The following is a 22229-nucleotide window of genomic DNA, read 5'->3' as shown; positions in this document are numbered from 1 at the left end:
CGCGGAACGCTCTGTGGCGACAGGCGGCGAGGGCGGCCCGGGGCCCTTCGGCAGCGGCGGCGCCGGCGAGAGCAGCGGCGGGAGCGGAGCCGGGGCAGGTGAGGGAGAGCGGGACCGGGAACGGGACTGAGAATGGGAATGAGACCGGGAACGGGACTGGGACCGGGGCCGGTGAGGGAGAGCGGGAACGGGACTGGGACCGGGGCCGGTGAGGGAGAGCGGGAGCGGTGAGGGAGAGCGGGGCCGGGGCCGGGACTGGGACCGGTGAGGGTGAGGGAGAGCGGGACCGGGACCGGGCCGAGGCTGCGGACAGGGCCGGGGCCCCGTGCCCTGAGGCGGTTCTGTCACGGCCCGCAGTCCCTGCACCCCCACCAATCCTCTCCCGCCCCCCAGCATGGACACCGACCTGTACGACGAGTTTGGGAACTACATCGGGCCCGAGCTGGACTCGGACGATGACGACGACGAGCTGGGCCGAGAGGCCAAAGACCTGGACGAGGTGAGGCGGGGCAAAGAGCCCCGGGGCCGGCGGGGTTCGTCCTGCCCGGAGCCGGAGCGGGGACGGGCCCGGGCTGCTGCCGCCCCGTGTGACTCTGGGCTCTGCTCAGTGCCCGAGGGTCGGAGTGTGCCGGTGTTTAAAGGATTACAAAAGCTGTTCCTGCAGAAAGGGAGATGCAGAGTCCTTGCTGGGAGCTCGCGGGCCGGGCTGTGCTCGGCTGGTTTGGTGTCGGGCGGGGTCCGTGTCCGGCGGGAGGGAGCCGAGGCTGCCGCGGGGAGCCGCATCCTGGTGGGGAGAGGCAGAGCAAGACCCCACGGACACGGGGGGAGCAGAGGGGCGGGGAGCCCCTTCCCATGGCCTGTGGGGTGGGGGTTGTGTTACCGGGTGTGATTCTTGTGCTGTGTGGGGTCGCTGCCTGGGCTGGTGTCCCTGCAAGGCCAGGGGCTGTTCCTGATCCTGTGCTGTGGGCAGAGCCATGCTGCTCCTCCAGGAGCTGCTCCCAGGGCACCTTTGGGGCTGCACTGGGGTCCTGGCTCGGGGTGACCCCAGGCCTGTCCCCTTGGGGGGCCCCACAGCCGCTCAGGGCGAGCTTTGGTTGCAGCTGGAGGATGATGACGATGACGATGACATGGGGGAGCACGATGAGGAGCACCCCGGGATGGAGGTGGTGCTGCACGAGGACAAGAAGTACTACCCCACGGCAGAGGAGGTCTATGGGCCTGAGGTGGAGACCATTGTGCAGGAGGAGGACACGCAGCCACTCACCGGTGAGTGGGGAGGAGGTGGAGGGAGGAGAAGGCTCTTAATGGATCTTTGGAAAGGGAAATAATCTTCCCTTCTCTCCTGCCCCTTTGGAGCCCCCTCCTAGCCTCAGGAGCTCTGCCTGCTGTGTGCAGATTTGGGCACTTGTGGTTTTTGCAAACCCAAAGGTACCTTGGAAGAACAGGAATCAGCAGAGATGGGAAAGCTGTGTAAGGGAGAAGTAAATGCAGTTAAGTGATCTCCTTTACCGGAATGGCTCAGCTGGAAGGGCCCTGCAGTGGCCATCTCCTGCAGCCTTGACAAACAGCTGGGAGAATCTGTCAGCCACAAAATTGAGGGGTTGTCAGCTGAAGTCCCCATTCCAGGGGCCATTCCTGGTTCAGGGGCTCTGGGAACAGTCTGTTGTTGTGTCTCTTGTTTCAGAGCCCATTATCAAACCTGTGAAAACCAAGAAGTTCTCCCTGATGGAGCAGACGCTGCCGGTCACTGTCTACGAGATGGAGTGAGTGTGGGGCTGGGGAGGCACATCTGGGCTCTGGCTTGGTGTCCCACTGACCTGAGAGCAGCCAGTTCCCAGGTTCTGAACCCAAAACAAGAGGAAGTGCAGGACAAACTGTTTCACAGACATTTTCCCTCCCCACCAGCAGCACAGGGCAGGGTTGCACACAAAAGGGCTAAGATCAAGCTCCATAGCAACAGCTTGTGGCTCAGGAAACCTTCTTGGAATGGTTTGGGTCACAAGGGACCTTAAAACCCATCCCTGCCATGGGCAGGGACACCTTCCACTATCCCAGCTTGCTCCAAGCTCCAGTGTCCAGCCTTGGTCTTGGATACTTCCAGGGATGGAGCAGCCACAGCTGCTCTGCCCAACCTGTTAAATATCCACACAGTCAGTGTGTAGCACACATCATACTGGGACATTTTGGGTTGATCCCTCTCTCAGATTAGGTCAGATTAGGTCCCATCTGTTCCAGTTTCCATTGGGAATTTTTGTGCTGCTGGCTGAGTGCAGAGTGCTGTGTCAGTCAGCAGTTGTGCTGTGCTTGTGGCCCAAAGCAGCTTCTTGGACACCAGGGCTGGGAGAAAACTTGGAAAAAATTCCAAATGCATTTAAAATTGGAGATGTCATATGTCAAAGGAGTTTTCTGTGGAATAAAAAGCATCCTTGGCTTTTTCTGGTAGAAGTGTAGTGTTGGTCTGTGCATTGTGGTGGGTAGGGTCCATGGCCCTGTACATGCAGTGTGTGTGCGTGTTGTCTCTCTTTGGGGTGAACAGCTGGAGCTGTGGGGGTCTCCTTGGGCTCCTCTCTCCACTCACCACTTCATGGCCTGTCAGGGCTTTTCCCAGTTTGAATTCTCCTCTCCAGGTCCCAGAAGCAGGTGTGGCTGAGCAGCAGTTCCCTGGTGTTGAGCAGTGCCTCTGCCTGGTACCCAGCAGTGTTTTCCAGAGGGGACAGGAGTTCCTGGAGCTGCTGTTCACTCAGGGGTCCCTCAGCTGCCCGGGGCTGTGCTCCGTGCCTGGGGGGTTCAGCAGAGCTGGAGCAGAGCCCAGGAGCTGCTGGGGCTGGTTTTTCTCAGCCCTTGCTTTGGCTCAGTCCCTGACCTGGGCTCTGCATTATCCACCACTTCCCTGATCCTTGTGTGCTCTGCTCATTCCATTTGTAATTAATTCATTTTTCTCCTATTTGCTGATATAAATGGTTAGGATGGACCACGAGAAATTCCTTGTGGGATGTAGCCAGAAACCTGCAAGCTTGGTATTGATTTCCCATTTAGCCTTATTTTCAGACCAATTAGGAAGGTTTTAATCGGGGTTAGTATTGATTGCTGTATTTTTTAGGTCTTAATCAAAATGTTTTACATTAAGAAGTCTATTGCATCAGTGAAAATTTAATCTGTTTAAAAAGGAAATTATTTGACAGCACTTATTCTCTGCAGGCCTCTGGCAGTGGCTGCATGTTTTATAGCCTCCCTTTATTTTTTAGGGTTAGTAATTTAGGATCTCAATTATCTTTTGGCCAGCATCCATCCAGAAGTGACCAACTCATCATTACCAGCTCAGCTGCTGATTTGAAAAATACTTAATTCCTTAAGTCCCTGGAATGTCACTGTTTTAAGGCTTGAAAATCAGAATTAATGGTCTGTGGAGCCCCTGGCTGCTTTCAAAGCTCCATGGGGTGCTTGTTATCCAGCACCACGATTTACCTGACTGCCTGCCATGGTTTGAGTGGAAGTGCTTCATCATCTGAGTACATGGACGTGATTTTTGCTCAAGTACTGACTAGAAGAGAAGAAAAATATTCAATAATATTCAATTGCTGGCAGCTTTACCAGCTCCGTATCCTCCCACCCACTGCCATCTGTCTGGGACTCCAACTCTCTTGTCCTCCCCATCTGGAAAGTGGGATTCTTCCTCCGCAGGGCACTGGCAGGATAAAAGTTTGGCGAAGATTCAGGGGGCACCTTGGATAGAAAGTGTAGCTGAAAAGCAGCACCTTCTTTTCTTAGACACGGCAGAAGCCTCCAACAGCCTTTTGTGTTTTGTTCCTGCAGTTTCCTGGCAGATCTGATGGACAACTCGGAGCTGATCCGGAATGTGACTCTGTGTGGGCACCTGCACCATGGCAAGGTACTGTGAATGTCCAAAATGCAGGGATAGTGAGGTGACCTGCTGCTTTGCCAGCCCTCCTGGCCCCTGTTTCTCTGCAGCAGTACCTTCTGCTCCTCCTGCTCATGCACGTATTTATAGAACCCAAGGGTGGATTGGGTTAAAAGGGACCTTAAAGCCCATCCACTGCCACCCCTGCCATGGCAGGGACACCTTCCGCTGTCCCAAGCTGCTCCCAGCCCCGTCCAGCCTGACCTTGGGCACTTCCAGGGCTCCAGGGACACCCACAGCTGCTCTGGGCACCCTGTGCCAGGGCCTTGCCACCCTCACAGGGAGGAATTTCTTCCCACTATCCCACCTAACCCTGCCTTCCTGCAGCCTAAGGCCATTCCCCCTTGTCCTGGCACTAGGTTTCCCTGTGAAATTTGTAGATATTTTTGTAGGTTGAATTTGTAGGTTTTACAATAACCTGCTCAGCGTGCTCTGTGCTGCTGCTGGAGGGATGGGGTTGTGTTTGTGTCTGTCTGAGGAGAGGTGTCTCCTGTCTCTGCTCTCTTGCAGACGTGCTTTGTTGACTGCCTGATAGAGCAGACGCACCCGGAAATCCGGAAGCGCGACGATCAGGATGTGAGTGAGCTGCCCTGGCAACGGGGGGGCTTTTACACCCCAGGGGAGGGGGGCTCTGCATGGGGACAAGGTGCTTCAGTGACTGGAATGTAGGATTGGGAAGCCAGAGCTCAGTCCTAATTCTGCTTTTGTCCCTTACTTGTCACCTTAGTGATGTGTCAGAGTTATTGTGTCCTGCTCCTAACTGAGTATCTGGTACCAAAATGTGAGACTCTCTGATTTTTGTTTTGCCTTTGCAGCTCTGCTACACTGATATATTGTTCACAGAGCAGGAGGTGAGTGGTCTTCTAGTGATTTTATCCAGTTGTATCATGCTTCACTCACAGTTGTTGTAGGCAGTTTCCTGGTCCATTTTAATGCCTTTCTCTGCCTTTCACATTTTGGTTATTTTCTTTATCAATAAAACAATCTGCTCCTCTTGTTTGCCTCAGGAAGATTCCTGATCCAACTTCCTTCCCTTATCTCCATGTATGATTTTGTAACTTGTGTAATGTTAAATCTACAGCAGACTCCAGTCTGAGGTTAATTGTTACTTTCTTTGAGAGAAAAAGGACGAAATGATTTGTAGCAGTGGTAGATGAGGAAAAAATTATTTCCAAATAAATACATTTCTGCTTGTTTTCCTTAGCTCTGACTCCATGTGGTTGGGCATGAGTGGGAATGTTATTTTGTGTCATGACCAGAACAATCTTTTGAAGCATTTTTTTCTCTCCTCTCAGTGTTTATACTTTATACTCTGTGTGATCAAATCTTGTACTTTGAGGTGTAACTTGGTGGCAGCAGAGGGTGAAAGCACAAACAAACACCCACATTCTGTCTCAGCTGTTGCCTGTAGTACCTCCTCAGCTGAGATCAGCTGTGGAGGGTGCAGTGGTGGCTCACCAGTCTGACCAGTGCAGATGGGAGAGCTGGGCTGGGTGCTTTGGTGATCTGAGGTTATTACTCTCTTCCACGATGAATGTTTACTTCTATCCATCTTTCTGATTTTTCCCTGATCATCTTATATATCTGTGTGTTGTGATCCTTGTGTTTCTGTACACGGTGATCCTTTTGTTTATTTTTTTACTGTAATTACTGTAATTCTGGTTTCCTGTGTTTCAGAGGGGTGTGGGGATCAAGAGCACCCCAGTGACGATTGTCCTGCCAGACACCAAAGGAAAGTCTTTCCTCTTCAACATCATTGACACTCCAGGTGATTGTGCATTGCTGAAAATCCTGCTGTGGGAAGCACTTAGCTGTGTTTTGTACATTTTACAGTTGACTCCAGCCTAGTCCTGAGCCCTTAGCTGAGTTCATTCCTGTGAAGTCACTTCCAGCAGTAGTGACCCATAATCACCCAGGGATGGTTTGGGGTGAAGGGACCTTAAAGTCCATTTAGTTCCAACCCCCTGCCGTGGGCAGGGACAAGTCAGGCTCATGTCTGTGATTAGCTGCCCTAATTGGGGGCTGGTGAGGCTGAAGAGGTGTTTCACTCAAGCAGCACAGGTAGAATTTTCTTTCCAGGTATTTATTGCCATGTACAGGGGGACTCTGCTTTGCTCAAATGCTGTTGCCTCACAGTGAGACTCGGCAAATTCCTCAGGCTCTTGACAGGCTTGTGCAGAGGGAACAATCACAGATCAACTTGTAAGAAACTTTAGGGAAGAGGGTCTTGGGACACATCTGCTGAGCTACAGCTCAGGGTGAGGGAGGTTAGAGCACAGGAGGAGGCTGGGGGGAGAAGCATCTGTTGTCTTTGAGATTAAATCTTCCTCCTTTTCCCGAAGTACTTGCACAGAGCTGTGAAAAAAACAGTCACAAATGTGAGGAAAAGTGCCTGTTAAACAAGTTGTGTGCATTCTCAAAAAATAGCATTGGAGCTGAGGCTAAATCCCCACGGGAAGCTCTGGCAGCTGCTCCCAGGTCTGAGGAGGAACCGTCTCCGTTCTGCCTCTCTGGGTACCAGCAACCAGAGGAATCTGCAGAGCCCCACAGCTTCCCAGGCTGTGTGCTGCTGCTGCACAGGGCTCGCTGTGCTTCTCACTGTGCTTCTCACTGTGCTTTGTGTGGTTTTGAAGGTCATGTGAATTTTTCTGACGAGGTGACAGCCGGCCTTCGCATCTCGGATGGCGTCGTGCTCTTCATCGATGCGGCCGAGGGGGTGAGTGCCACCTTCTCCTGGGACTTTCCTCCCTCCCTCTGGAGTCTGTGCTCCTGCCCTAGCATGAAGGCCTGGCATGGGTTCAGCTTTCTGGGGTGAAGGGTTTTTGAAGGACAGTTTGGGAAGTGAGGGTGTTTTCCATCTGAACAGGCAGCCAAGCCTGTGGCTGCTGTGTCCAGACTGATGTGATGCTGTGGCCTGTAGGCTGATTGTCTGACTTGTGTGCATCTCCATCCCCATGACCCCTAAAACTGAGCAGGTTATTTATATCAGAGATGTCCACAGGGTTGAATTCAGGGAATTTGGTTGGGTTAGCACCTATTTGTGAATTTCAGGAGGATTAGCTGGTTGCTGAGCTCGGGCATTCTGCAGCCTGGCAGCAGAGTAAGGGTCACTGGTTGCCTCTCATGCCCCAGATAACATTTTGGGGAGGCTTTCCTGGGGCTCTGAGCTCGCTGCTCCCCACAGGTGATGCTGAACACAGAGAGGCTGATCAAGCACGCGGTGCAGGAGAGGCTGGCAGTGACTGTGTGCATCAACAAGATCGACCGACTCATCCTGGAGCTGAAACTGCCCCCCACAGATGCTTATTACAAACTCAGACACATCGTAGATGAAGTTAATGGTCTGATCAGGTGAGGCTGCTTGGGTTAGTTAGTGCTGCTGTCCCTGTCCCATGGCTCTCTGTGAGCCCTGCACGTGCCTGAAAACTCACCAGTTTGTCTCTTGATGTGTTGAGTAATAGAAAATGGGCCAGGAAGAACCACTGGGAGTTCATCTCAGGTGATACATTGAATTAAGCAGGACTGGCTCTTCGTGGCAAACTCCAGGGGATTTAATTTCCCCCACCCCATTTCATTTTCCCTCTATTAAAAAGTAGAGAAAATGGACATATGACCACAACAGGGAGTTTGTGCTCCCAAATGTATCAAATACACTGAAATTATCCAGGTTGTATCCCAAATTCAAGGTTGAGATGTCTCAAAGCTCCTAAGTACTTGCTACAAAACTGAAAGAGGATTTGCTGTCTCAACTCCTGAACAGTTATGGTACTGACACAGTCCAATCTCCTTGTCAGCCCTGCCCAGGAGAGGGAGGGACATCTTAGCAGCTATGCATCATTTCTGTGGGTTCTTTTGCATCCAGGGACTTCTTAACAGTATTCTGCCCTCCAAGTGTGTGTGTGTGTTTGCACACAAGTTCCCTGGCATGTCTCTGTTCAGTGTGTGCTTGCATCAGGCAGCTGGGAGCAGGGTAATTCACCCTGCCTAGCATGGCTGTGAGCTCATTAAACCTGTTTGGATTAAATTATATCCCTGTATTATCTTTTCCCTTATTTGGTTGACCAACTTGGCTGCTTTTTTAGAGGAAGAAAAGTTATCCCAGATAAAAAATCCTAAGCATTTGTGCTGGTAACTTTTTAGTTCTAGGATCTTTAAATCTTTGCATTAATGCTTGAAATTTATAGGCAGAAAATGTTCCTGACCCTGAGATTCTGATGGCAAGCAAGCTACAGCCTGTTTAAAGCTGCTTTTTGGCAATGCAGGCTCCATGCCTGTCACTGCTGTAGGGTGTGGGAAGTGGGCTGAAGTGTCTTCTTTGGTTCATAACATTGATTTGATTTTATTTTTCTCCTCTCAGCATGTATTCCACCGATGAGAACCTCGTGCTGTCTCCCCTTCTGGGGAACGTGTGCTTCTCCAGCTCTCAGTACAGCATCTGCTTCACACTGGGGTCTTTTGCAAAGATTTATGCAGACACATATGGTGAGGATTAGCCAGAAACCTGGTGCACTTCAACATCTCATTTCCCAACCTTTCTTGTGGGGGTTTTCTAAGCCATTCAGCTTCCCCTGCACATGGCCAGTGTTTGTGTTCTGGAATTGCTGAGGGTTGAGTGGTGCTGCAGAGCTGAGCCTCGGGGGTTAAAAAGCAGAAACACAGTTTTAGCAAGATATTTTCTCCTGATAAATGTTTCCTGAGTCAGAAGCCAAGACTTTTTTCATACCCTAAGCAGAAATAACAAGCAGTTGAAGGCAGGTGTGTGTGTGTTGTGCTTTGCCTCCCTGTCAGCAGCTCAGGAGCGAAGCAGTTAAGCTCTTCCTGCCTTTTCCCAAAAGTCTGAGACTCAGCTGCAGCTGGGCACAAGCTTTGCCCACAAGGTTTTGCACTCTTGCCCTCTTTCTTTTTTAAGAAACTCTCTTTTTCTGGCCTGGATTTAATTTTCTGCTCCCCAGGTGCCCACTCAAGGCAATCTGCCGCGTGTAGCAGCGGGCTCCGTGCTGGCATTAGCAGCTGCACAGCCCAGGTTTTGAAGTCCCCCACTGGGGAATTTGGGGATTTGTAGGAGCTGAGAGCAGGGGAAGAAGGAGGTTGTAAAGCAGCTGGGCCAGCTCTTGCATAGAACTTGGCCTGAGGGAGGATGAAGTTGTAGAGGTCAGGGACTGATGGTGTCAGGACTGTCACGTGTCCTGAGAGTTTGGAGCAATAAATGAGCTCCCTGAGTGTCACAGCATTAACTCAGAGCCTGCTGGGGTGAGACCCCTCCCTGGGGAGCTGAGGACAGCACAGTTGGGAGGAGATGCCAACCGGGTGGGGAAGGCAGGAGCTGAATGGGTGCTTGGAATTGGGAATAGTGGATTGTGGTCACCAGGAATTGTATGTGCAGCCACCACATGTCAGCTAAGAGTTAGAGCAGCATCAGTGTCCAAACTGCAGCCACCAGGCAATTCCTTGCTGCTCACAGCAAAAGCTTGTTTGGAACCTGCTGTAGGTTCTCATTCTGTCTTGGTATTTGTAAATTCACCGTGACAGCCAGCTCTGCTGGACCTTCGGCAGGGTGTTTGTCTGTATGCTCCCTGAGAAAGAGAAGGGAAGCTGGAGATGTTCAGCAAGGCAGAAAATGCTGCTGCTGAGCCTGCAGGGCTGGCAGGTGGAGGCCATCCCAGCACCTTGGCACTGCAGCAGCAGTCACAGCATTCTTGTTTGGAAGTGCAGCAGATGAGGTTGTGCTCCTGCAGCGCTCCTCAGCTCTGACCCCGTGGGTAGCAGAGAGCTGGAGTGTTCCTGGGAAGTCAGTCTGTGAACTGCAGTGTTCCTGGGCTGCTGGGGACATCCCCAGTGGACTCTTTCTGCTCATCTCTGCCTGATCTCCCCAGGACAGTGCTTAATCTTTTACTCAGAATTGGGATGAGGCATTCACTCATCAGCATCAGTTCATTAAATTGAATCCTCAGGCTTCTTTTAAAAGCCAAAATATAAAGATTTCTAAGCTAAGAAAAAAGCAGTGACATCTGAGAGGCTTTTTGATATGCTTTTTCCTTTAGGAGACATCAATTACCAGGAGTTTGCAAAGCGGCTTTGGGGCGACATCTACTTCAACCCGAAGACGTAAGAACTCTTTAAATGTTTTAATGTTGCTTTATTCCTGGGTTTGCCCTCCTTTCCCTGTAAAATGTGGACTAGATGACCACCCAAGGTCACTCCTGGCCCTGTGATCCTGTGGTGGAGTGGTATCTGGGAAGGGTTGAGTCAGGCCTCCTGGCTAGTGTGAATCCATGTGGCCCTCCTGAATCCCGCAAGCAGGAGCTTGGCCTTCATTTGGAGAAAGTGTGACCCATGTGTCCCTGCCAGCTGCCCAGGGGATTGGGAGGGAGAAGAGGAGAAGCTGGGAGGAGCAGAGGCTGTGCAGGGCTGCTGGCAGGCTGCAGGTCTTGCTCCTCACCTCTCTGGTCTTCAACAGCCGCAAGTTCACCAAGAAGGCCCCGACGAGCAGTTCCCAGCGCAGCTTTGTGGAGTTCATTCTGGAGCCCCTGTACAAGATCTTGGCTCAGGTCTGTGCTGGATCATTCTCCCTCCCACAGCTCCAGGCAGGAGCAGCTGGAGCTGGGCACTGGGTGCTGGCTGGTGGGTCTGGTCCTGTCCCATTTTCCAGCAGGATCTGCACAGGGTGGCCTTGGGGGTGCAGAGTAATCATTATTTCCTGCAAGTGCAGCACCGTATTTGCAGTGAATAGAACAGTCCTTGCTCTTCCTTGTGTGCTCTGATAGCAGCCAAGTGACAGTGCTTGGACTTGGAGCAAAGATTCGGAGCTCAAGTCAGATGAGGAGGAGTTGGGGGGCTCAGCCTGGAGAAAAGGAGGCTCGGGGGGACCTTTTTGCTTTCTACAACTCCCTGATGGGATGGGGCAGCTGGGGAAGGTTGGGCTCTGCTCCCAGGGAACAGGGACAGGACAAGAGGAAATGGCCTCAGGTTGTGCAGGGGGAGGTTTAGATTGGAGTTTAGGAAAAGTTTCTTCCCCCAGAGGGTTGTCCAGTCCTGGCACAGCTGCCCAGGGCAGTGGTGGAGTCACCATGCCTGGGTGGATTTAAAAGCCGTGTAAATGCACATGGGGACTAACATGATTTAGTGGTGGCCTTGGCAGTGCTGGGGAAATTATTGGACTGAATGATCTTAGAGAGCTTTTCCAGCCTTAATGATTCCACAATTCTATGATTTGACCCATCTGGCTCTTGTGTGAGCTATAAACCAGTGCAGGTCCAGAGCCCTGCGGGTGGTGGCTGGTGTGTGTTACTGCACTGGGGAGTTACTGACTGGGACCCCCACAGTGAACCTGAGAGTGAGACTTGTTGTTTTGCAGGTGGTGGGGGATGTGGACACAACCCTGCCCAGGACTCTGGATGAACTTGGCATCCACCTGACCAAAGAGGAATTGAAACTGAACATCCGGCCCCTGCTGCGGCTCGTCTGCAAGAAGTTCTTTGGGGAGTTCACAGGTACAAGCTGTTTGTCTTCCCCTCCACAATCCTTCTTATATCCCCAGTACCTCACACCAAGAGGTGAGGGTTGTATTTTGGCCAAGGAGTGCTAACTTGCACAGATCTGCTCAATTTCCCAAATCTAAACTATGACACCACTTGCCCACAGGACAGCCTGAGACACTGCTCACCTCTCCCCTGCTGCTGTGGGCGCTGCAGTCACTGTGGCTCTGCCTTGTGTTTATGGAGTCCATTTCTTTCCTCTACACTGGTTAACCCTGTCCTCACCAAGTGTTCTGTTGCAGGCTTTGTGGACATGTGTGTGCAGCACATTCCCTCCCCAAAAGTGGGGGCCAAGACAAAAATTGAGCACACCTACACCGGCGGTGTCGACTCCGACCTGGGGGAGGCCATGAGCGAGTGCGACCCTGATGTAAGGAAACTCCTCTGTTTGCTCTGAGTGTGCAGAACCAAGGCTGACAGGCTCTGCTCCCCCTGCCCTGCCAGGGCAGCTGCCTCCCAGCCAGCTATCTGCACAGATTCGACTTGCAGCACTCTGCAACCTCTCATCCAACATTGGAACAAATCTCTTCACTCCAAGGAGCTTCAGCTGCCTGCCAGGGCAGCCCTGGAGAGAGGGAATTGTTTCACAGTGTTCAGAGAAGAACAGGACTAGGTCAGGGCTCCAGAGCATGTGGGAGCTGCAGGGTGGTTTTGTGTCTTTTTGCAGTCTTTTTGTCCCTTTTCCTTGAAGTTTGATTCTCTCTCCAAACTCTAAAAAACTGCATGGTGCTGATAAAAATAACCCTGTGTTAAGTTAGTCAGCACCTTTCCTCTCCCAGCCCTGCAAACCCTTCCTCCTCCAACAGCTTGCACTGAGCTGTCATTTGGAGTTGTCTGGAGCCACCAACGCTGGCAGCTGAGTGAGAAATTTGCCTGTGACTTTTGCTCTGATGTCTGCAGAGAAAATTATTTTAATGAGTTGTGATTATCCACATAAAACTCCACAGTGGTGACTGTTACCACATCACCAGTATGGAGTGACCTTGTGGCACTGGAAGCTGTGATCTTGAGGGGCTCAGGTGCTCTACCCTGAGCAGGTTTGCAGACCAGCAGGTGACATTTTTCCTCATGGCTATGTTCCAGCCACCATTTGGTGCTCTACAGGAGTAAGGACAGGAGCTCCAGAGCAGTCCACCATAGTCATTCCAGGGTTTTCCATACAGGGCAAGGAGATGTAGGGTTTCCAGTGGCAGGAACTGAAGGACTTGATGAATCAAAACAATTATTTCTAAATTCCAGCCCGTTTATCCCTTTTATCCACAAATCATAGAATATTCTGAGTTGAAAGAGATCCACAAGGATCATTAAAGTCCAGTCCTGCCAGGTCTGTGTCTGTTTCTTGACTGTGTTTGGAAGAAGCTAATTTCTGTTTCTCTGTGTCACGGGAAGGGTCCCTTGATGTGTCACACGACCAAAATGTACAGCACTGATGATGGTGTCCAGTTCCACGCCTTTGGCAGGGTGCTCAGTGGCACCATCCATGCTGGGCAGCCTGTGAAGGTCCTTGGGGAGAACTACACCCTGGAAGATGAGGAGGATTCCCAGATCTGCACCGTCGGACGCCTCTGGATCTCAGTTGCAAGGTACAGAAAGCTCTGGCAATGTGCTTATTGGGAGAGGAGTCAGCTGGAGTTGGGTGAGGGACTGGGAGGGAGGGAGAGCTGCCAGAGAGAGGGAGGAGGAAGGTGCTGGAAGGTCTGAGGCTGCAGTGATGCTTTCTTGCCTTTCAGGTATCACATTGAGGTGAACAGAGTTCCTGCTGGCAACTGGGTGCTGATCGAGGGCGTGGACCAGCCCATCGTGAAGACGGCCACTGTGACAGAGCCTCGGGGCAATGAGGAGGTACTGGGCCTGGCTGGCACTGCTCAGCCTTCCAGGGAGGCAAGGAGATGGGGTGCAGCCCAAAAGCTCCTCTAGTGGGGTTAAAGAATCCCTGTCTGCTCCCATGGTGAGGCTAAAGAATTCCTGTCTGACATGATGCCAGGGCACAAGAGGCACTGAGGGAAGGAGAAGAGCTTCAGATGCTGTGTATTACCCTGAGGATATGTAGGGATGCAGTTTCAGCTCTTTGTCCTCTCTGGTTCCAGGCTCAGATCTTCCGTCCCTTGAAGTTCAACACCACGTCTGTTATCAAAATAGCTGTGGAGCCAGTCAACCCCTCAGAGCTCCCCAAAATGTTGGATGGTCTCCGCAAAGTCAACAAGAGCTACCCCTCACTTACAACTAAGGTACTGCTGGGAGCACTTGGATTAGATGATTTCCAGAGGTCCCTTCCAGCCTTAACTGTTCTGTGAGTCTGTGTGTGTGTGGCTGTTTCCAGCCAGTGCTGGGGCAGCCTCTGGGCTGATCTTCAAAATAATCAGGTTTTTTACTATAGGTTATTACATTTGTTGTGGGTCTTTTCATGCTGTTACATTTGATTTCATAAATTATGTAGAAATAGCAGAAAAGTGTAAATCCAGCAGAAAAACACACACCCTGCTGTGCCAGGGAAGCAGCTTTCTGCAGAGCCCAGCAGCACTTCCTCCTGGAAAAGGCTGTGGGAGCTTTCCTTGGGGTGTTCTGACTCTGAACAAGTGTATTTAAGGCTGATCCTTCCTCAGGCTTGAGTAGGAGCCTGGAAGGCAGGAGCTGTGAGCAGGGGGGCAGCTGAATCCCTCATTTCTCTTCCAGGTGGAAGAGTCTGGGGAGCACGTGATCCTGGGAACAGGAGAGCTGTACCTGGACTGTGTCATGCACGACCTGCGGAAGATGTACTCCGAGATCGACATCAAGGTGAGGGAGTGAGAGAGGGATTTTCCCCCTGGAAGCCCTGGAGAGGGTTTTGGTCCTCTCTCTCAGAAGGATGAGAAAAAGATATCTGAACATACAGCATGGATTTTGTCACGTTCCTGTAAAAGTAAAATAAATTTTAAAAAAGGCTGTTAGGGTGTAAAAAGTCCTCTTACAGCCTGACTGTCACACCAGTGGGACTGAGAGTGGCACATTGGCTTGGAGAGGAGTTTTCCATATTCCAGCCTTCCTGTGCTTCAGCCATTGCCTGACTAGCATCAAATAAATAAATTGAGCAGGATTTTTCATATCTGGAATTGGATTTAAGTTTTCCTGTTTTTAAATTTGAAAGCCTCAGTGTTTCATTCACAACCCTGATTAAAACAATGCCAGTTGAACCGGTTTTTCCTTCTAGGTGTTCTGAGGTTTCAAACAGTATTAAAAAAAAAAAAAAAAACCCTGAAAACCTTACAAACCTTTTGTTCTTTTAGGTGGCTGATCCAGTGGTGACGTTCTGTGAGACAGTGGTGGAAACATCCTCCCTGAAGTGCTTTGCTGAGACACCCAACAAGAAGTAAGGGCCCTGGGTGAGCTGGGATGGGAGGGGACAGAGGGAGGGTCCATCCCTCCAAGGGGGCTGTTCCCACTGGCTGTTGTCCACCAAGTGGCACATGCCTGAGTGAGCAATGTCCCATTGACCTGAACTCCTCAGGAACACACCAGAGTCCCAGGGATGTTCCTGTGCTGTGTAGGAGCTCTGAGAATGGAGAGAATAAAGGCAGATCCACATCCTCCTTTTTCCCTAAGTGTCACACCTTCTCAGCAGCTCTGAGAGGTGTTCTGGGATCCTGGAGCAGGTGCCAAAGAGCCCAGTGCTGCCTTCAATAACTCCCCCAGCAGTTTCATGAGCAAGAGCTATGTCTTCTCTTATCCATATGTAATCTTGGATTTGTTCTTCCCAGTGATGCCCTGGAGCCTTGCAGCTGCTCTCATCTCCCTCCTCCAGCACCTCACAGTGCATGTGATTGGAGGAGGGAGGCCTGGGAGGGAACATGGGGGAGATCTGTGTGCACAGGATGTTCTCATACCTGAATTTTCAGAGAAATCATGATCTGCTAAATTGACTCTCCTGTGTTCCCCTGTGGTTTTGCCTTCCTTTACTCTGAGACAATCTCGCCATGGTTGGCAGCCCTATTTCTGGGAACAGAGAGGTTCCAGTGTTCACAGAATCACAGGATGGTTTGGATTGGAAGCAGCCTTAAAAACCGTCCAGTTCCAAGCCCTCCTGTGGACAGGGACAACTTCCACCAGACCAGGTTGTTCCCAGTCTTAGGTCAGGCTTTGACCTTCTGGGCACATGTGCTGGGGGCAGGTTTCAGGTGTTGGGGGGGTTCTCTGAGGCAGCATCTGATGTGTGAGATGCAGCTCCCAGAGGCACCTTGCCCACCCCATGGGCTCCCTCCTGCAGCCCTGGACAGGGGCTGGACATAGGACAGGAGAGCTGGAGCCACAGTGTCCCTCAGCTGTCTCCTTCTGGGGCTGAGCAGGCTTTGGGGAGCAGTGGCTGAGCACTTGGGCTGTGTTCACAGGGACATGGGAACAGCAGTGGATGCAGGTGGCTTCATCAACCCAACTGCATCCAAGCTGGGTGCAGGCAGAGAATCACAGAATTGTGGTGTTAGTAAGGTTGGAAAAGACCCTAAAGTCCATTTGTCAACCCAGCACCAACCTCATGTTCACCACTAAACCATATCTACAGGTGCCACATTCACATGTTTTTTCAATGGTTCCAGGGATGATGACTCCACCACTGCCCTTGGCTACTGTGCCAGGCCTTTACAACCTTTGCTGTGTAGACATTTTCCCTAATATCTCACCTAAACCTCCTCTGGCTCAACTTGAGGCTTCTTCCTCTCATCCTGTCCTTCATTCCATGGGAGCAGAGTCTGACCCCCGCCCCTGGCTGCCCCCTCCTGTCAGGGAGTTGTGGGGAGCCACAAGGTGCCCCTGAGCCTTCTTTTCTCAAGGCTGATTCCCCCACCTCCTCAGATGCTCCTGGTGCTCCAGACCCTTCCCAGCTCCATTCCCTTCTCTGGACACATCCCAGCCCCTCCAGGGCTGCCAGTCCCTGTGGTCTTCCCAGTTAGTCCCGTTTCCATCACTGTGGCTGATGGTGGCTGTCTCTCCTCAGGAACAAGATCACGATGATTGCTGAGCCCCTGGAGAAGGGCCTGGCAGAGGACATTGAGAATGAAGTGGTGCAGATAACATGGAACAGGTAGGAGTGATCTGGGAGAGCAGGAGGCCAGCTGGAAGTAAATACCTGGGGAAGAAGGGGATGCTGGAATCTGCAGGATGCACAGTATCAGGCAGCAGCCTCGGGGCAGGGATCCTGGTTTGGTTTTCCTGCCAGCCAGTCTGTAAGCATCTCTGGCTGAGACTGTTTTGTGCCTGAAGAGAACAGGGTTGTAAATACATGGTGAGTACAGGTCAGATTCCTGTTTCCTAAAGCTTCTTCCCTTTCTCTCTGTCAGAAAGAAGCTGGGTGAATTCTTCCAGACCAAATACGACTGGGATTTGCTGGCTGCCCGTTCCATCTGGGCCTTTGGGCCAGATGCCACTGGCCCAAACATCCTGGTGGATGACACACTGCCCTCAGAGGTGAGGGGTGGGGGCCCCTCTTCAGTGAGACCTTCGTCCTGTGGTGCCAGGAGGTGCCCACTCCTGCCAGAACTTCAGCAAGGCCCTGGTGCCTTTGGGGTGCTCATTGTTTGCCACAGCTCAGACCTGCTGCTCTTTCCCCAGAATTATCCCACACTTGTTACCAGGTCACCTGTTATTTTTCAGGTGTTGCTGTTTGGGCCAGTGTCCTCAATTTGCCAAAACTTGCAACCAATGGCCTTGCCTTTCAGGATCACCAAAATGTGGGCTCTTAATTTATAGTGCTCTAGAAATTATATAGTGCTAATGCTCTTGAACTGTGAGAGGGAGGGGTGGACACTGGGGGCACAGGGGAGCACTGCTGCTGTTTTGGAAACTGGCTTTTAAACACTGGGTGTTACTGGCTGTGAGGAAGTGTGGTCTCTGAAGGTGTCTGTCTGTCTGTCTCTAGGTGGACAAGTCTCTGCTGGGTTCAGTGAAGGACAGCATCGTGCAGGGCTTCCAGTGGGGGACCAGGGAAGGGCCCCTTTGTGATGAATGTAAGTGGGACCTGTGGGGAAATAGAGACAATGAGATTGGTTAAATTCTTCCATCTGTAAGCATTCAGGTGTTCCAGGCTGAACAGGCTTGGAGCAGCCTGGTCTAGTGGAAAGTGTCTCTGCCCATGGCAAGGAGCTGGACTAGATCAGCTTTAAGGCTCCTTCCAACCCAAATGACTCCATGATTCTGTGATATGCAGGGTTATGACGTGGTGATGCATTCCCTGCTGGAATTAGATTCAGGAGAACTGCTGGTAGCTTTGGGTGTTTGGGCATCTGGGGATGTGGTTGGTGCTGGCAGAGAACGTCCCCCAGGGTCACTGGCTGTCATCTCTCCCTCCGCAGTGATCCGCAATGTGAAGTTCAAGATCCTGGACGCGGTGATTGCTCAGGAGCCCTTGCACAGGGGTGGAGGGCAGATCATCCCCACGGCCCGCAGGGTTGTGTACTCTGCCTTCCTCATGGTGAGGGCTTGTCTGTGCTGGGCTGATGCCCACGGAGCTGCCCAGGGGTGTGGGTGCACACTGACTCATTCACCCATCAATGTCTGCAGCGCCCTTGTGGGCTGGCACACGAGTCCTGCAGCCCTACATTGCAGTCTGGTGTGCATTGCTCACTCTCCCCTTCTTCTTCCTGCTGGGCTTGCTGGGAAGGGTGGGCATGGTGGAGAGGGAGGCATGTGACTCATGCCCAGAGGGGAAAAGGTCCTTTCAGTGTTCGTGATGTTGGTTTGGGCAGTCGTGGGGCAGCAGGAACCCTGCAATCTCATCAGACGCTGAGTTTGACCAGAGAACTTGAGCTGTGCTGGTGCTCCAAGAGGCTCAGTGGCTCGTGTCCCTGTCCCCTCACAGGCCACCCCTCGCCTGATGGAGCCCTACTACTTCGTGGAGGTCCAGGCCCCTGCTGACTGCGTGTCCGCCGTGTACACAGTGCTGGCCCGGCGCAGGTGAGCTGCTCCCGCTGCCAGCAGTGGGGCTTGCAGAGCAGCAGTGCTGGGATCTGGGCTGTTGGAGAGTTCCTGGCACTGCTGCAGAGAGTGAAGTCTCTGTGAAGTGACAGTTGGAAGCTTCCTGACTGATCCTGGCCCCGAGCGGCGTGGGGAGGGAAGTTCAGGGTCACACTCAGCCTTTGGGTTGTGCCTGGTTCTTCCTGAGTGTCAGAGAGGAGAATGTACAAAGCACTGTGCTCAGCCCTGGGGCCCCAGCACAGGAAGCACTTGGAGCTCCTTCAGTGGCTCCAGACAAGGCCAGGAAGATGCTCAGGGGGCTGGAGTGTAAAAACAGGTTGGGAGATCTGGGGTGATTCAACATGGAGAAGATAAGACTGCAGGGAAACCCTAGAGTCCCTTCTAATGCCTAAAGGAGCTCCAAGAGGGCTGGAAAAGGGCCTGGAGTGCCCCGATGTGAGCACAACAGGTCTGTGGCTGGGTAATGGTTGACATAGACTACTCCCATGTGTTACAGAAGGCTGATCATTTTCTTTATTAAGAAACCCATTGCTTTTTATACCCTAGTTTGCTACAGGTGGACCTAATTGGTCCTTAAAACACCATCATCATTGGCTAATTAAGAAACCACCCTTTGGTGGTTTCTTATCTCCATAACACATTCCACGTGTTCACAATACCAGGTGCAGCAAGATAAGATAAGAATTGTTTCTCATTCTTTTCTCTGATTTCTCACAGCCTTTCCCAGAAGATGCCTGGGAAAGTTGTGTGTTGCTCTCTGTGGCCAGAGCTGCTGCCACACCAGGACAAGGGGGAATGGCTTCCCATTTTGGGATATTGGGAAGAAGTTCTTGGCTGTGAGGGTGGAGAGGCCCTGTCACAGGTTACTCAGAGCAGCTGTGGCTGCCCCATCTCTCAAAGTGTCCAAAGCCAGGTTGACAGGGCTTGGAGCAAGCTGGAATAGTAGAAGGCGTCCCTGCCCATGGTAGAGGGGGTGGAACTGTGTGGGGTTTGAGGTCCCTTCCCACCCAGACCAGTCCATGATTCTGACACCTAGGAATGCTAATCCTTTGGCACATTTGCAGAGGCCACGTGACCCAGGATGCTCCGATCCCAGGCTCTCCCCTCTACACCATCAAAGCCTTCATCCCAGCCATTGATTCCTTTGGGTTTGAGACAGACTTGAGGACACACACGCAGGGACAAGCCTTCTCTCTCTCTGTCTTCCACCACTGGCAGGTGAGTCCATGCCCTGGGGAGATGGGGAGGAGGGGCAGGTAGGATCAGGCACCAGGTAGGTGCTCTCAGTGCCGTAGCTCCAACAGAGCAGGAAAGCTCTGGAGAGCATTCTCAGAGGATCTTGGGGAGGCTTTGTGCACCAGCTGTTCCAAGTCTGCCAGGGCTTTGTTCCAAGTCCCATCACTCCCAGTCCTATGGAGGAAGTCCTGAGAGCTGCTGCTGGCTGAGTGTCAGGGTCCTGCAGTGCCTGGGGAGAGGACATTCCCCTTGGGAGGAGGGAACCTGTTTGGGTCCACTTCATGCTCTGTAGCTTGGGCAGCAGAAGTCTTGGAGTGAGGCTCAGACTCACTGATCTGCCATAGGAAGTTTGATCTGTGCCACACTTCAGCTTTGCCTCTCAGAGGTGATGATTTAAACCTGTAGGAAGCAAAGTCTGGGACAAAATACTGTTCTCTGGCCACTTGTGTGTCAGGTCCTGTGGGAGCCACAGCTGTGAGGTGCACAGTGGTTTGGGGTACAGCTGCTGCAGTCTGAGCCCTGGCCTGAAGGTTGATGTGTCAATGGCCAAGGCTCAGCTCTGAAACAATAAGCATGCCTGGTTTGTGGAGCGGGTTGTGCTGACCAGGACTGGCGTGGATTGTTCTGTTAGGAGGTGTTATGGTGTCTTGCAGTACTCCCTGGGGAAGGGACGTGTCCCTGGGACATGTCCTTGGCTTGAGTTTTCAGCACTGTATTACTGACTTCTCACAGGCATGATCAGCAGCAGTGACATGAGTTTGTGTGCCAGCAGAGCAGATGGGCTGTTGTGGTGTCTGTGGGGCCCAGGGGTGGTTCCTGTTGCAGCTGGTGTCTCCAGGAGGTTGAACCAGCCCCAGCATCATGCTCACACCCTGGCCCTGTGTTTCAGATTGTGCCTGGTGACCCCTTGGACAAGAGCATCGTCATCCGGCCGCTGGAGCCGCAGCCAGCCCCACACCTGGCCAGGGAGTTCATGATCAAGACCAGGCGCAGGAAGGTGTGTCTGGGACAAATCCCTGTGGTGTGCCTCTGTCCCAGCAGCTGAGCAGTTGCAGTGTTGTCCCTTGGCTGTGCCACATCCCCTCTGTGTTCCCAGCGTGGTCTGATGGCCTTTGTGCCCCAGGACCTCCCCCGAGCTGCCCGTCAGAGCCTGTCAGTCCCATCAGTGACTCCAGTCCAAAACAGGATCCTGTGGGCTCTGCTGAGCCCTGCTCCCTTCCCAGCCCCTCTGAGCCTTCAGTGGCCTGGTGTAGCTCCCTTGTCCAGCAGAAACAGCAGAACTGGTTTCTGTGCTGCTTTAGTGAGCTGGGCTGAGGGGATACAGAGGAGCAGAGGGAATCAAGCCCTCCTGTGGGGAGCAGTGAGCTGGTAGATGTGCTCAGCAGTAGAAACCACATATTTGCAGGTTCCTGAGGAGTGTTAGATGCCTTCAAGCTGCAGAGAAGCACCTCGTGCTTTTTTTGGAGCCTGAAGATTTATCTTGCTGTGGGACACAAGGTCTTTTCAGTGGGCTCTCTGGGCAGTGGCTGTATGGGGAATAACCCTGGCTTTGTGTTACCTGCAGGGCCTGAGTGAGGACGTGAGCATCAGCAAGTTCTTCGACGACCCCATGTTGCTGGAACTGGCCAAGCAAGACGTCGTTCTCAACTACCCCATGTAACCTGCTGCCCTGGCATGGGGGCTGACCCGAGCCCTGGCTGGCACCTCCTGCTCCTTCTGCATCCCTGCTTGCCCAGCCCTGGCTCCTGGAGGCTCAGGGCAGGCAGGGAGCTGCTCCTTAGGTCACTCCCATGGCTGTAGGAGCCTCCATGGACCAATTGTGGGCATTTCCAGACGGGGAGCAGCCCACACCCCGAGCCCTGATCTATTTTGTATTGTTAGTCTCCAGCTGCTGTTGCCTCCAGTGAGATTTTCCTTTTGGATAGGCTCCTCCAGCTCACGGAGCTGAGCAGTGTCAGGATGGATTCCTGAGGACTGGGCCTCAACTCTGTCAAGCATTTCAGGCAGCTGAGAAAGGGGGGATGCTGGGGGGACAGTGCTTTACAGCCTCCCCGGGAGGAGAGATGTGGCTTTGACCTTTCTGTACCCCTGTTTTGAGCCCTTTTAAACGTTTAGTACAAACTTCCAGGCTGGGCTTAGTCTGGTTGTGCCCAGACATGGCAGTGTTGGGGGAGGCTCTGCTTTCCCGGTGCTTCCAGTACACGCAGTCAGTATTTCTCCCACCTTCAGCCCCAGTTCCCCCTGGCCTCAGCACTGTACCACTCCCAAGGACTCCCTGTCTCCCAGTCTCCCACTCCTGCCTGTGGTACTGAATGAACCAGCCACCCCAGGCCTATTCTTTTCCTTTCTTGCTCAGTCTTGCCAAGTTTTCAGGGATTTCATCAGGTGCTCATGATCTGAGAAGTTTTTGGTGCTCCCTCTCCACTTCCCTGCTCTGTCTCTCTCTGAACTCTGCCCCAGTTCTGTCCCAAGTGTGTGCTGTGGAACAGGGCTGATTTACAGGGCTGCATGTCTCCTGGGGCCATTCCTGCCCTCCCTGTCCCCTGGCTGCCCCAGCCTGGGCTGGCCTGGCCTTGCCCTGATGCTGCTGTGCTGAGTTT

At 52.5% G+C, this 22229-nt stretch overlaps 1 protein-coding gene across 1 annotated transcript; it reads left to right on the top strand.

Moving 5' to 3' along the window:
- The first annotated feature begins 52 nt into the window (after positions 1 to 52).
- On the top strand, positions 53 to 21756 carry EFTUD2 (elongation factor Tu GTP binding domain containing 2). The gene is made up of 28 exons (XM_021539890.3): positions 53 to 98; positions 394 to 499; positions 1101 to 1266; positions 1685 to 1763; positions 3814 to 3889; positions 4430 to 4495; positions 4735 to 4770; positions 5597 to 5687; positions 6553 to 6635; positions 7104 to 7270; positions 8277 to 8401; positions 9961 to 10024; positions 10377 to 10467; positions 11274 to 11409; positions 11697 to 11824; positions 12844 to 13037; positions 13185 to 13296; positions 13542 to 13682; positions 14128 to 14229; positions 14718 to 14800; positions 16418 to 16504; positions 16761 to 16887; positions 17339 to 17426; positions 17772 to 17890; positions 18278 to 18372; positions 19458 to 19611; positions 20519 to 20626; positions 21194 to 21756. The coding sequence occupies exons 2-28, from the start codon at positions 395 to 397 to the stop codon at positions 21287 to 21289; spliced, it is 2919 nt and encodes a 972-aa protein (XP_021395565.1). The 5' UTR covers positions 53 to 98; position 394; the 3' UTR covers positions 21290 to 21756.
- Positions 21757 to 22229: the final 473 nt, after the last annotated feature.

This window comes from Lonchura striata, chromosome 27 (assembly GCF_050655825.1).
Source record: "Lonchura striata isolate lonStrDom1 chromosome 27, ASM5065582v1, whole genome shotgun sequence".
Lineage (NCBI taxonomy): Eukaryota > Metazoa > Chordata > Aves > Passeriformes > Estrildidae > Lonchura > Lonchura striata.
Note: the sequence above shows the minus strand (reverse complement) of the source record. Positions and strands in the feature narration are given on the sequence as shown.